General features: G+C 34.6%; 1 protein-coding gene across 3 annotated transcripts in view; it reads right to left on the bottom strand.

The window, feature by feature from the left end:
• The window catches only part of PHIP (PHIP subunit of CUL4-Ring ligase complex), a 133,092-nt gene that overhangs the window by 45,732 nt on the left and 74,698 nt on the right, over positions 1–12,662 (bottom strand). For 2 of the 3 annotated variants that reach the window (XM_045804064.2, XM_045804080.2), the window contains exons 18-21: positions 11,406–11,543; positions 10,552–10,735; positions 6,403–6,520; positions 737–877 (exon numbers count right to left, since the gene is read on the bottom strand). In XM_045804064.2, the coding sequence (XP_045660020.2) occupies positions 737–877; positions 6,403–6,520; positions 10,552–10,735; positions 11,406–11,543 (581 nt within the window). The remainder of the gene's footprint in view (positions 1–736; positions 878–6,402; positions 6,521–10,551; positions 10,736–11,405; positions 11,544–12,662) is intronic. The other variant, XM_045804071.2, reaches the window with a different exon arrangement.

The following is a 12,662-nucleotide window of genomic DNA, read 5'->3' as shown; positions in this document are numbered from 1 at the left end:
TTTTGTTGCCATGTCTATAGAAAATATACTCAGAGAATTCGCATATATGTCTAACATTGCTTCGTAAATGTATATATAATAGTCAATAAGATCAGAGTCTTTGACGTAACTGGGGGAGGGTGTGACGGGGGGGGCGGGGGGAGGAACGAAGATGTTGTTAAGCATTTAATAAGATTAAGCTGTGATTGCAAATTGACTGCCTTTGTTGAAAGAATATGTAATGTAGCAGGTACAATGATATTTATGGGAGTAACTATAAGGAAAATTTAAAATAAATTGAAAAGTCATAAACTGGTACAGAGATCAAAAACTAACCAAAATTACCAAAGGTCTATTAATTAGTTATTATAGTTATAGACTATAGCTTCATGGTACTATTTTCAAAGCTTGGTTTTAGAGTAAAAGGACCCTGGGTTTAATTCCTGCTCTACCATTTCATAGTTAGGTACATAGGTAATCTAAACATCTTTGAACCTCAGATTCCTCACACGTAAAATAGGAATAATTAATTCATATGCATTTGTTTTGTGAATTTGACATTATGAATATGTGTGCCATGCCTGGAACATACAAAACAGGTCTTCAGTAAATGGAAGCTATCACTATCATTTTAAGACCCAGAAATACCATCTTTGAGTTACATCCATAAATTCATCAATGAATACAAAGAATAATAGTCATACTAAAAAAAAAAAGTTAAACTGGAAACAAATTTATAAATGTGCTGAGATCTTACATCTGAAGAACTAGTGCCATTTTCTATCTCTTCTGAAGGTCTAGGAGTCTCCTCCAAAGCAGATCTTGTACGGTAATTGTGTTGATTTGCCTGCTGCCGTTTGGATTCTCCAAGATCCAGGAAATGTTCATGAGCATGATTCTGGAAAAGTAAATTAAATTTATTTAAAGTAGGATTAACGAGCATGCTTTTTACTTTGTAAGTTGTATATTTTTTAATTATAAAAAAATCCATTCATATTGAAGATACTCATGTAAGTGGACCCTGGTACCAATTCAAATATTTTAACATTACATTAAGTTAAATCACAGCTTTGTGATATGTTGAAATTCACTTGCTGGTTTAATAAGTTATAAAAAAATTTTTTTTTCTGATTAAGTGATACAGACTAAAGGATTCATAATACCAGACTAACAAATTCTCCTATACCCACACTAACATATAGAACGGATATGAGAGAGGACCATGAGCTGTGAGGCCATATGTAACGGGTAGAGGCAAAACGGAATCCAAAATGGTGGTCACAAAACTACCCTGCCACTATGAGGCTAGGACACCAGTTGGCTATCTGTCTTTTGCTACAGAATGAATATAGCAAATGAGAACACAATTAACAATCATCAAAAAAATTGATAAAGTCCAACATGGTAACAGAAATGAACAAACTCAACAAACACAAGAATTCACACCTGGAAAAAAAAAAAACCAAACTTGTGTCTATATAAAAAAAGAATAAAGATTACTTTCAAAAAAAGACTGACATCAGATTTATATATACAATATATTATAAATACACATCACACAAGAAGAAAATCTTCCAAGTGACAGAAAATAACTTCAGATCTATAACTATATCCTCACTTTTGTTTTTTCCTTCTCATTAAACTTTGTTTTAATGGGTCTCAAAATTCTGTGACCGATTTCTGGCCAAGTTGTTTACATTAAAAAGTACTGACTGATTGATTCACTTATTTATTATTTTGAAGATTTATTTATTTTAGAGGGAGAGCACAAGCGAGAGAGAGAGAGAGGATCTCAAGCAGACTGCACTGAGCATGGGGCCCAACTTGGGGCTCAATCTCATCACCCTGAGATCATGACCTGAGCCAAAAGGAAGAGTAAGACACTTAACCGATTGCATCACCCAGGTGCCCCTAAAAAATACTGATTTAAAAACTAATTACCTTAAAATTGCTACACACTCACACAAACCAAATGGTTCTTTCCTTCAAGGTTTTATGATGCCATTATCACTAAACGGTTTCCTAATTAAATGGTGGATTGAGACAAATAGTTCTGAGATCACTCTTCTACCACTGATTAAGACAGGGTGGCAGGTATTATGGATAATATTCATTTAGCCTTCTGAGCTTTCTGGGCAGACTTGGTGACCTTGGCAGCTCCAGCAGCCTTTTTGTCCACTGCTTTGTTTACACCCATGGTAACTGTCTTATGTCACAAAGAGCCAAATGGCTCCGACGAGGACAGTCAGAGAAGCTCTCAACACACATGGGCCTGCCAGGAACTATATCAACTATGGCAGCATCGACAGATTTCAAGAATTCAGGGCCATCTATCATCTTCCTCCCAGAACAGCAATCAATCTTCTTCTTTGGCCTAGCAAACTTGCAAGCAATGTGAAGCTGTGTGACAATTCAGTACAGGTGTATAGCCAGCACTGATTTGGCCTGGATGACTCAAGATACTGGATAACCTGAGCTGCGAAGCCAGCTGCTTCCATTGGTGGCTTGTTTTTGCTGTCAGCAGCTACACTGTCATGGCAAGCATCTTCTATAAACATGCTCTTGACATGAAAGCCACATTAGCCCCAGAAGAGCTTCACTCAAAGCTTCATGGTGCACACGTTTCAACAGACTTTACTATAATTGTAATGGTAACTGGAGCAAAGGTGACCACCATGCCCCGTCTGAGAATACTCGTCACCACTTGGCCCATAGGCACAGCACCAATACCACTCAATTTTGTGGACATCATGGAGGAACAGGCACAAGTGTTTGTTGGTTGGATGAGTTGGTGGCAAGATGTCCATAACTACATACAGCATGGTTCCACTGGCACTGTCACCTTTACGGGTAGACTTTACATCCCTTGAACCAATGCACATTAGCACTTATTTCTAGCATGTACCATTCTGACCAGAAATAGGCATAAATGCTACTGTGTGGAGATTATAACCAATTTTCTTAATATAGGTGCTGATTCCTCAAAGATGTGTTCATAAATCTCCTTCTGGCTATGGGTGCTCAATGGAATTCATTTGTTAACAGCAAATAAGAAGTGTAACATTAGTCAAGTTATGTTCGTTTGTGGGTGATTTTTTCTCTCCAGAAACTTTTAGAATATTGTTTTAATTGCTTTCAAATCTTATTATAATGTACTTAGTTGAGGTTTTTTAAAATTTTAAATTCTATATTATTTTTTCCTTATTTATCCTGTTTGACACATGATATCTTTTCCTATTTATCCTCTTTGGCACACGAGCCAGAGGTTAATTTTAGGAAAATTCTGGTTCATTATTTTTTCAACCCTTTCCTTCCTCTGTATTTTCTCTTCTTCAAAGACTCATTAAATACTGACTATACCACTACTTCTAATATTGTGTGTTCTTTCTACATATATCCACATACACATTACATAAATACATATGTTTGCTTTTTAGATTTCCCTTTTCTTTCCATCATTTCATCCCTTGTTGATACATTCTGGGAGAGTTCTTCAACTTGACATTCCAGCTTAGTAACTCATTTTTCATTCTTCTAGTCAAGTCATCCACTGAGTTCTCTATTTCAATAATGATGTGTTTCATCCCAATTTATCTAGTAGGAGCCTCTCCAGAACGGCTTTTTCTTATATTTCCAATATCCCCTCCTAGCTCTAAGAATATGCTATTTCAAATATCTGTACTGTGCATTCCATTAGTTTCCCTATGTAAGTCATGTAAATCCATCTACAGTGTGGTTTTGTTCCATCATGGTTTGGCTTCACAAGTGTTAGGGTGCTAATATTGCATTAAGGAGGAGAGAGAAAAGAGCAAAAATCTAGGTCTTGCTTTGCACTCCTTGCTTTGCACAGATTCTGGATGTGCACTTCAAGACCTATATAATACTGCAATCTGAGTTCAACCATTCCCTGTTCCTCCACCCACCTCCACTCTCCGGTTCCTTCTCCACAACCGGTATTGTCACAAGAACCCTGCCCTCACTTCAGCCCTACTCTTGTCTGAACAGCTGCTAGTAACAGCCAAGCGAAACAAAAGACATTTCCACTTACAAGACATTTCCACATACAAGGATATAAGATTCACTTTACCTGGATTTTCTCTAAAAGGATCACTGAAGGGCTTTCTAATTTTGTAGAAATTTTGGGAAATATGTAAAGGTATAAAAAGGATATACTGTTCAACTACAATCATAAATTTCATAAATTTTGAGTAATATGTGAAGAATGTAATGTACACCTGTTTCTTTCATCTAACATAAATATATTAACCTACAATTCAAATGCATTTAATTAAAAATTGCTATTTGTTCCATTTTGTAAAGCTTTCTCAATTTCATATTTCTTGAGGATAAATTCCATGTCAAAGACATTAATGTTTTTAATGCTTTCATAAATAATATGGTGGAAGGGAAAGCTGGCTGTCAACCAACAACTGTTCTCTTTTTGCACACACACAAAAATTTTCTTTGTCAGAATTTCATATGACTAAAATTCTGCCCAATGGGATATTTGGCACAATGTTGCAGAGCAACTTCAAGGAATGTTCCTCAATAGAGCGTATGTGCCCTCTGCACTTTCCTTATTGACTTGATCCTCCATCCTTCAACCTTAAATGAGAAAGCTGATATCTTGAGGCAGGAATTCAAATTCACACCCAAGAGAATCAGAAAAATGAAAGAGCTTCAGTTCTCAACACCAACACCATCATACTGGGTCTGGACCAACTGACTGAGGCTTTTCTATCAGAGATAAATATTATAACCATTTATTTAAGCCACTGTAATTTTGGAACCAAACCTGCCACTAAAAATCATATTACTACTATTATTATAACTGTTTTCTCAGCAATTTTTGTATTTATACTTCCTACCTACGCAGTATCTTTTATTTTTAGAAGAAAAAATCATTGGAACTCTGAGATGAAAGATGGCCATCTCATAATTTGTACACCCATAGGTTTGTTTTCAAACCTTTCTTTATTTTCATAGAATTTGAAAAACAAAAAATAAGGTCATAAACATTACTGTTCTACTTGTTTTCTTCACTTAAAATATATCATGAACATTTCTCTAAGGCAATGGAATTCTAACTCATTTAGTTAAAAAGCTGCATAATATTCCTTGGGTAAATACATAGCATGACAGCCTACCTCTCTTCCACCAATGGACACTAAAGTCATTCTAGTTGTTGCTACAACTATAAATATAAATATGTGAGTGTACAGACACACATATATATACATACATTCACATCAGTACTTTTCTATAAGAAAATACTTTGAAGAAAAGTACCACTATTGGATTAAAAGTAAGTGTACTCTTTTAATTTTAATAGATATTACCATATTCCATCCAAAAAAGTGGTAGCAATACAAACTCTCACCATCATATGAGTTTATATCGCCACATCCTTAGATTCTGGCAAAGGGTATGCTTCTCAGCCACCATGAGAAACCACCCAACCAACCAATCAAACACCACCAACAAACACCCTCCCCGGAAACGAAAGATTACCTCAGATTATAAATGGGAACCTTTGTGGGGTCCTACTGATCCCAGGGTATGATACCCTTAATAAACGAAAATATAAAATAGCAAAGGACTACCTGAGTCCTTTAAAAAGAAGAGTCACAAAATCAAAGAGTTCTAGAAAAGGACACTAATATACAGGTTTAAGGACCCAAATAGAAAGAGAAAGGAGAACAAAGCAGGGTCATGAGACCAGTTATTTTTTGTTTAATTAGGTGCTTAGATGGTTACTTGCAAATGAAAAGACGTTCTAGTTTACCTCAATTCTTAGCTTTCAAACGAAGGTGGTTTGAGAAAGAAAAAGAATGGAAGAATGGATAATTGTGATTCCTTGACACTCAAGGAGATAAATACACATCTTTCCCAGATTAGGGCATAAACCAACTGAAATCCATTGGATCTAAAGGTTTCTCCAGAGTAGGACGACAGAGAAACCAACAAGGCAAACTAATACAAACAACTTCCTTCTTTTAATGGGGAAAATAAGAACTATTATTTATAATAGCATAGCTGACTTACCTACAGTAACAGGTGCAAAACAGAAAAAAAGAAAAAATAGGACAAAAAACAAAACCAAAAAAAACTGTTTTAGAGTGTGCAACCAATGGCAGAGCTAAAAAAAAAAAAAAAAAGATCTTGCTTAGGCTTACGATATAATTTATTACATTTAATGGGCATGTAACAGTTGGCATTTGGGAAAAAGGTATACTAGAAGGCAGTAAAATAAAAAATTTAAAGTGGTAACAGATAACCTAAAGAGATAATCAAGAATTAACTATATCAACTTTATTTCATTAATTATTTTTACAATGTTAACATTTTTAATTACAAAGGGGCTTAAAGTAGTCACTATATTTATGAAGCATAGTATTAAACATAAAAGTAATTACTATGTACCTTTGCGACGGTGGGTATTTTATTTTCTTTTGGAATAGTAAGGTGTTTTCTTTTTTCTTCTGATCTATAAGTTTTTATTTCTTCTTCTCCCTTTGCAGTTCTCCATTCTTCCTGCCTACTGAAAGAGAATTAAAAGCCATACATGTTAATTTAGAATTTTTACAACTGATTTCACTCTGAAAGGCATGTTCAGTGTCAGAGAGGGAATGTTACTCCTGATGTTTTCTTTTCAGACAGAGGCATGTGATAAAGATTTCTGACTTTAAATGCACAGATTGTTAACTCTGGACATTTGGCATTAAATGACTGGAATACTGGAAAGAGTCTACTTGAATTTGATACTACTGTTTCTGTTTATGGTCTCTGGCAAATCAAATATTCAGTACTGGGAACATGGTTATTCCTAAGGTAACTGCTCCAAGGGTGAGAAATTGGATTTATTATCTTTTTTTAAATTATGCCAGTGTAGGGCTGTGATAATCTCTTATGCCATATGGATAGCTACAATCTTAAAAAAAAGAGGCACAAGAGAACTTTGAGGTTGAATTAATATACTCCTAAAGCCGTGAAAGAACTATATTCTCTCCAATGAAAAGCAGGTCTTCCATTCATTCCAGGCACTGAGCTGAAAGTAAGCAACAGAAAAAGTTGAGGAACATTAACTGTGAACTTTAATTTCATGGAAACTGAACTTACAAGGGCAAGAAAATTTATTTTTAATTCCTTACAACTTTAAAGTTTTTGACCTGCAGGGGTATTTAATTTTGGAACTTTAATTTTTCCCTGGAGATTTCATATTCAAACTTGGAAGAACACTACAATGTTGATATTTTATTACTAGAGTATATTAATGTCATTTCACTTAATTGCAGAATCTCTAATGCAGCTGGTAATAATTCTGAATGGAAAATAAAATGAGTAAATTTAAATCTAGTGAAAAGAATGGCCTTGATTTAATTTTTTGTTTCACCTTAATTATTTATTCTTTTTTAATTAAACTTTTTACTGGAATAACTGTAGATTCACATAGAGTTTTAAGAAAGAATATAGAAATTCCTTGTCTCCTTTACGCAGTTTCCCCTAATTGTAGCATCTTGCAAAACTACAGTACAGTATCACAACCTGGATGCTGACACTGATAAAAAGCACCAGCACTATTAAGAACCCAGTTTTACTTCTACTAGTGGGTGCATGTGTATTTAGTTCTATTCAAGTTTATCAATGTGCTGGTTTGTGTATCCATTACCCCAGATAAGATACAGAACATTTCCATCACCACAAAGATCCTTTATGGTGTACTTTTCATAATCATACCCACACCTTTCTCTCTTCTCCCTCAACCCCTCCTTCTCTACAAGGTCTAACAATCACTAATCTGTTCTCTACCTTTACAGGTATTTTAATAATAGTCCATTAATTATGTAAACCTTTGAGACTGGTTTCTCACTCAGCATAATTTCCTCAAGATTCATTCAATCTTTTCTATCAATAGGTTGTTCCTTTTTGTTACAGAGTAGTATTCCATGGTGTGGAATCTGTTTAACCATGTACTCACTGAGGACATCTGGGTTGTTTCTAGTTCTTGGCTATTACAAATAAAGCTGCTATACACTGATGTACAGGTTTTTGTGTGAACATAAGTTATCACTTCTTTGGGATAAATGCCCAAGAGTGGAATCACTGAATAATATAGTAGTCATACATTTAGGTTTTAAAAAAAGTGGCAAACTGTTTTCCAGAGTGGCCACAATATTTTACATTCCCATCAGTAATGCATGAGTGATGCAGTTTCTCCACACCTTCCTTGGCGCACTGGGTGATGTTACTATATTTTGGTCATTCTGACAGGTATATAGAGATTATTTCCCTGTGATTTTATTTGTATTTCAATAATGGCTAATGATGTCAAGTATCTTTTCATGTACTTATATCCCATCTGCATATCCTCTTTGATGACATGCCTGTGTCTTCTGCCCATTGTCTGAGCGGATTTTTTAGTTTACTGTTGAGTTTTTTCTTTCCTTTCTTTTTTTTAATAGATTTTATATATTTATCTGACAGAGAAAGAGCACAAGCAGGGGGAGAGAGAGGAGGAGAAGCAGGTTCCCTGGTAAGCAGGGAGCTCAATGTGGCGCTCAATCGCAGGACCTTGGGATCATGACCTGAGCCGCAGGCAGGCACTTAACTGACTGAACCACGCAGGCACCCCTACTGTTGAGTTTCGAGAGTTCTTTATATATTCTAGGTAACAGCCTTTCGTTGGAATCCAATCAATGTGACTGGATTTAATTTTAATTAATGTAACAGGTCTGACCCACTTAAGAGCCTTCTAGGGGCAAACTGCAAACTATCTATGAGGGGGACATAGCCCAGGAAGATTCTCAAAGTACTAAGTATCAGGGGCAAAACTCCGGGAAGGTCAAAAATCCTTTGAAGTCATGAAGCCCTGCTTGACCACTGGCTCAATGAAAAAGGGATAAAAAGGTAAAGAACATATAGAGAGAAACGAATCTTCCCCCCTCCTCCTATTTCCTTCCATGTACAGGGACCTTCATCACCAACTAGTAACCCACTCCTTGCCTCTCTTAACCTCCTTACTCATTCTTTTCCAGGGAAGAAGTGAACTAATTAATTGGTGTGCTCTGGATGGAAAAACCAGCTTAGTATGGGCCAGTCCTATGCCCTTATTTACAATGTATACATTTTGCTCTGCATTTTAAAGACCCAAACCCCACTACCTCAGATGGGAAGAAATATTGTGATCCAGTGCTACCTTTTATTTGGGGTTCAGAACTAGAAACACACTTTCATGCAGATTAAAGCCACATCCTTCACCGTTGTCTCAATAACAAAAAGTAACATTGTGATTTAATATCTCATTCTTTTGTATGTTCACTTCCTTTAGAACTCTTAAGATGGGTGTTACTTACTACACCCCCTTCAAACCTTAACATTAAAATTAAAAAATGGACAAAAATCCAACTAAAAATACACTGTAAGAGTTCATTTTTATTAAGGATATATGGGTATACTTGTTATCACATAAAGTTATTGTTCAAATTTATACTTTACTTGTATAATTAATGTTAAATCCTAACACAAATTTGAAGCATTGTTCAATAAAAAAGCATAACCTATATAAACATTCATGTTAAGTGTTTTTTAAATTATATAATTACTATCTTTTGAGTTTAAGAACTAGAAAAATCTTAAAATCAAATTTACATTTTGATCTTTATGGTTTTTATTATAGCATAGTATTATACTATGTAGAGTTGACCCTTGAATGGGTTAGAACTATGTGGGTCCACTTACATGTGGATTTTTTACATAGAGTAGTGTAAATGTATTTTCTCTTCCTTCTGATTTTCTTAATAATATTTTCCTTTCTCAAGCTTACTTTATTGTAAGAATACAGTATATAATACATATAACATAAATATGTGCTAGCTGACTGTTTGTTATCAAGGCTTCCAATTAAGAGGAAGCTTATCAGTAGTTGAGTTTTTGGGTAGTAAAAAATTATATGCAAAATTTCAATTATGCAGGGGGTCAACATCCCAATTCCCATGTTGTTCAAGGGTCAGTATTAGCTGGATTCATATGGACCACATTCATGAATATTTACATTACTAAATCACAAGGAATCAAAAGGAACTGGATATAAAGTTCCTTTACAACATAGGCCTTGAGAACAGAATTATATCAATATTTAATTTATAAATGTATACATTTGAATATAAAAAAATCATTAAAGAATCATTTTAATATATAAAAATGTTTATATAATGTATTACCAACAAATAATGCCATATATTTTCACTCCGAAGTATGTGAATATGGTGTGAATAGTTAGTAAAATCTATAAAAAATTATAACTTCATGAAATGTGTTTTAAGATGCAGTTAAATAAGACAAACTAAGATTTAAATATGCTACTCACCTTAACACATTCTCCCCGTATCTTTTACATTAATTATAGAAAAGGACATGACCAAAATTTAATTATCTTCCAGAACCATGACTAGTTTAAAATACTAGCTCTTCAGATAAATTTAAAATAAATTACAACTTGAAGGTACTTTGAAGGCTGTAATTCAAAATAAACATAAACAACGGTGGTACATAAAACTTCACAACTCCCCTTACCTGGCTACACCGGCTGATAGCTCAGGTACCACCACCCTTCGACTCCAAGCTACCAGATCCCGCTCTGTGGCTATTTCACTTCTTGGTGCATTGCTGTGCATTTGCCGTACACCTTCAATTTGTCCACTACGCCTTAGTCCTACATTTGGTGGTGAATGAACCTCTGAGGTAGAACTTACAGAGCCTAAGTGAAAAATTAATACAGTAAGTTCTACTTAGAAACATTATGCTTATAGCAGAAAACAAAGTCTTTATTACCTTCCACATGAAAATTCATATTTGGCAAATAATTAAATGATCAAATCAGGAACCAAAAACCACAGGCAAAAGTTTAATGAAAACAAAACATGGCTATTCAGTTAATTAGATAAACTAATGAACCATAACTACTGACGGATTTAACATGTAAAATCATTAATTTTTAAAAAATGCTTTGTATTTTAGGAAAACTATTAAGAAGCAAAAATAGACAAACCCAAGAATATTTATGGTTCATAAATCTGCTTTAACTTCTCTCTGAAAATAATATGTGACAATAGGGCAGTGAGATATTTGAGAATGTGGAGTGTATTCCATACGTTATTGAATAGATTTAAAGTTTTTTTCAGGTTCTACATGTTTACTATAGGAAATCTGGAAGAATATACATATTTAAAGACTCATTATCTACAGTCTGAAATCTTATATTATGAACATTTTCTTAGGCATTACATATTTTTAAAAACCTGATCATTCTGGCAGCCTAATATTTCATTCTATGGATGTGCCACAATTCGTTTAATCGGTTCTTTACTGTTCGCAGTTTAAACTATTATGATTTTTTAAATATTTCACTAAAAGCAGTCCCTGCTTACCTCTACTTAAACGGCTGGTATTACTCATACCGGCTTCACTAGAACGTCTCAGGTCTTGCTCCTGTTGTAGTCTTTGAATCATGCTGTCCAATGGGCTGATCTCCTGGTTTGCTTGCTGACTTAAAACTTGGTTCAGTCCTATATAATACCACACAAAATGTTAAGGACACTTTAGTCAACTAGTCAAACCATTTTACTAATTAAGCTTACTGTGAGTCCAGAATTAAGCATAAATTTTGCTTGAGTACAAGACCTTAGATCTAAAATGATTAACTTGAAATGATGGCAGTAAAATACACATACATATACATACAACCAGGAATATACTAACTCAATCCTAATTTATTATAAAACAATGACAAGGATGATAAGGTTTACCAAGTGTTTATGATTCAGGCACTCATACTATCCCCACAATAATGCAATTAGATACGTATTATTAACTGCACTTACAGATGAGAAAACCAAAATAACTACTCAATGTCACATATCTAGTAAATGGCAAAAGTGGAATTTCATCTTAGATCAGTTTCTTTTAAAAAAGGCAAATCTGATTACCCACTTTCTCAAACAAAACAAAACGGAACAAAAAACCTTTACTGCTTCATTTATTCAGCAAATTCTTGAGTGTCTATTATGTGTTAGGAACTATATACCAAGGAAGTAAGGATGCAGTGGTGAATAGGACATCAAGGTCCTTGACTTCAAGAAGCTAACACTGTAATAGGAAAACTGAACAATAAACCCTTATATAAATGCAGACTGTGAAAAATGTTAAAGATGATGACAGAAAGAGAAAATGGGGAAGAGAGATGAGAACTGCTTATCAGGTGAGTCAGAAAAGTCAAAGAAGCCCCTTTGAGAAGGCAGCATTTGAGCTAAGACTAGAAGAAAAAGAAGAATTAGTCATCCGTGTGAGGAACAAGAAAAAGAACACTCCAGATAAAAAGCAAGAGTTGGAACAAAGCCTCTGAGGTAGGGAGTAACTTGGTATGTTTTAACCCACCCTAATTTTCAAGCATCAACTTTCACCTGTACCAGTCATACTGGACTACTTGACTCTTCTGCTCTAACAGGATAAACACCTTAATGCTTTGGAGCTTTTAACCACAATATTCCCAATTCAAGTATAAACGTGATAAACACTAACTTATCCTTCAAGCACCAGCTAAAACGGCATCTCTCTGATATTTCCTCTGTGAAATCTTTCCAGACTACCTGTGAAAGAATTAGCTGCTATCCTCTTTCATTTCCTCA

This window comes from Ursus americanus, chromosome 29, assembly GCF_024610735.1.
Source record: "Ursus americanus isolate L20-20 chromosome 29, mUrsAme1.1.p, whole genome shotgun sequence".
Lineage (NCBI taxonomy): Eukaryota > Metazoa > Chordata > Mammalia > Carnivora > Ursidae > Ursus > Ursus americanus.
The sequence above is the reverse complement of the archived record's forward strand: the minus strand, read 5'-3'. Positions and strand labels throughout refer to the sequence as shown.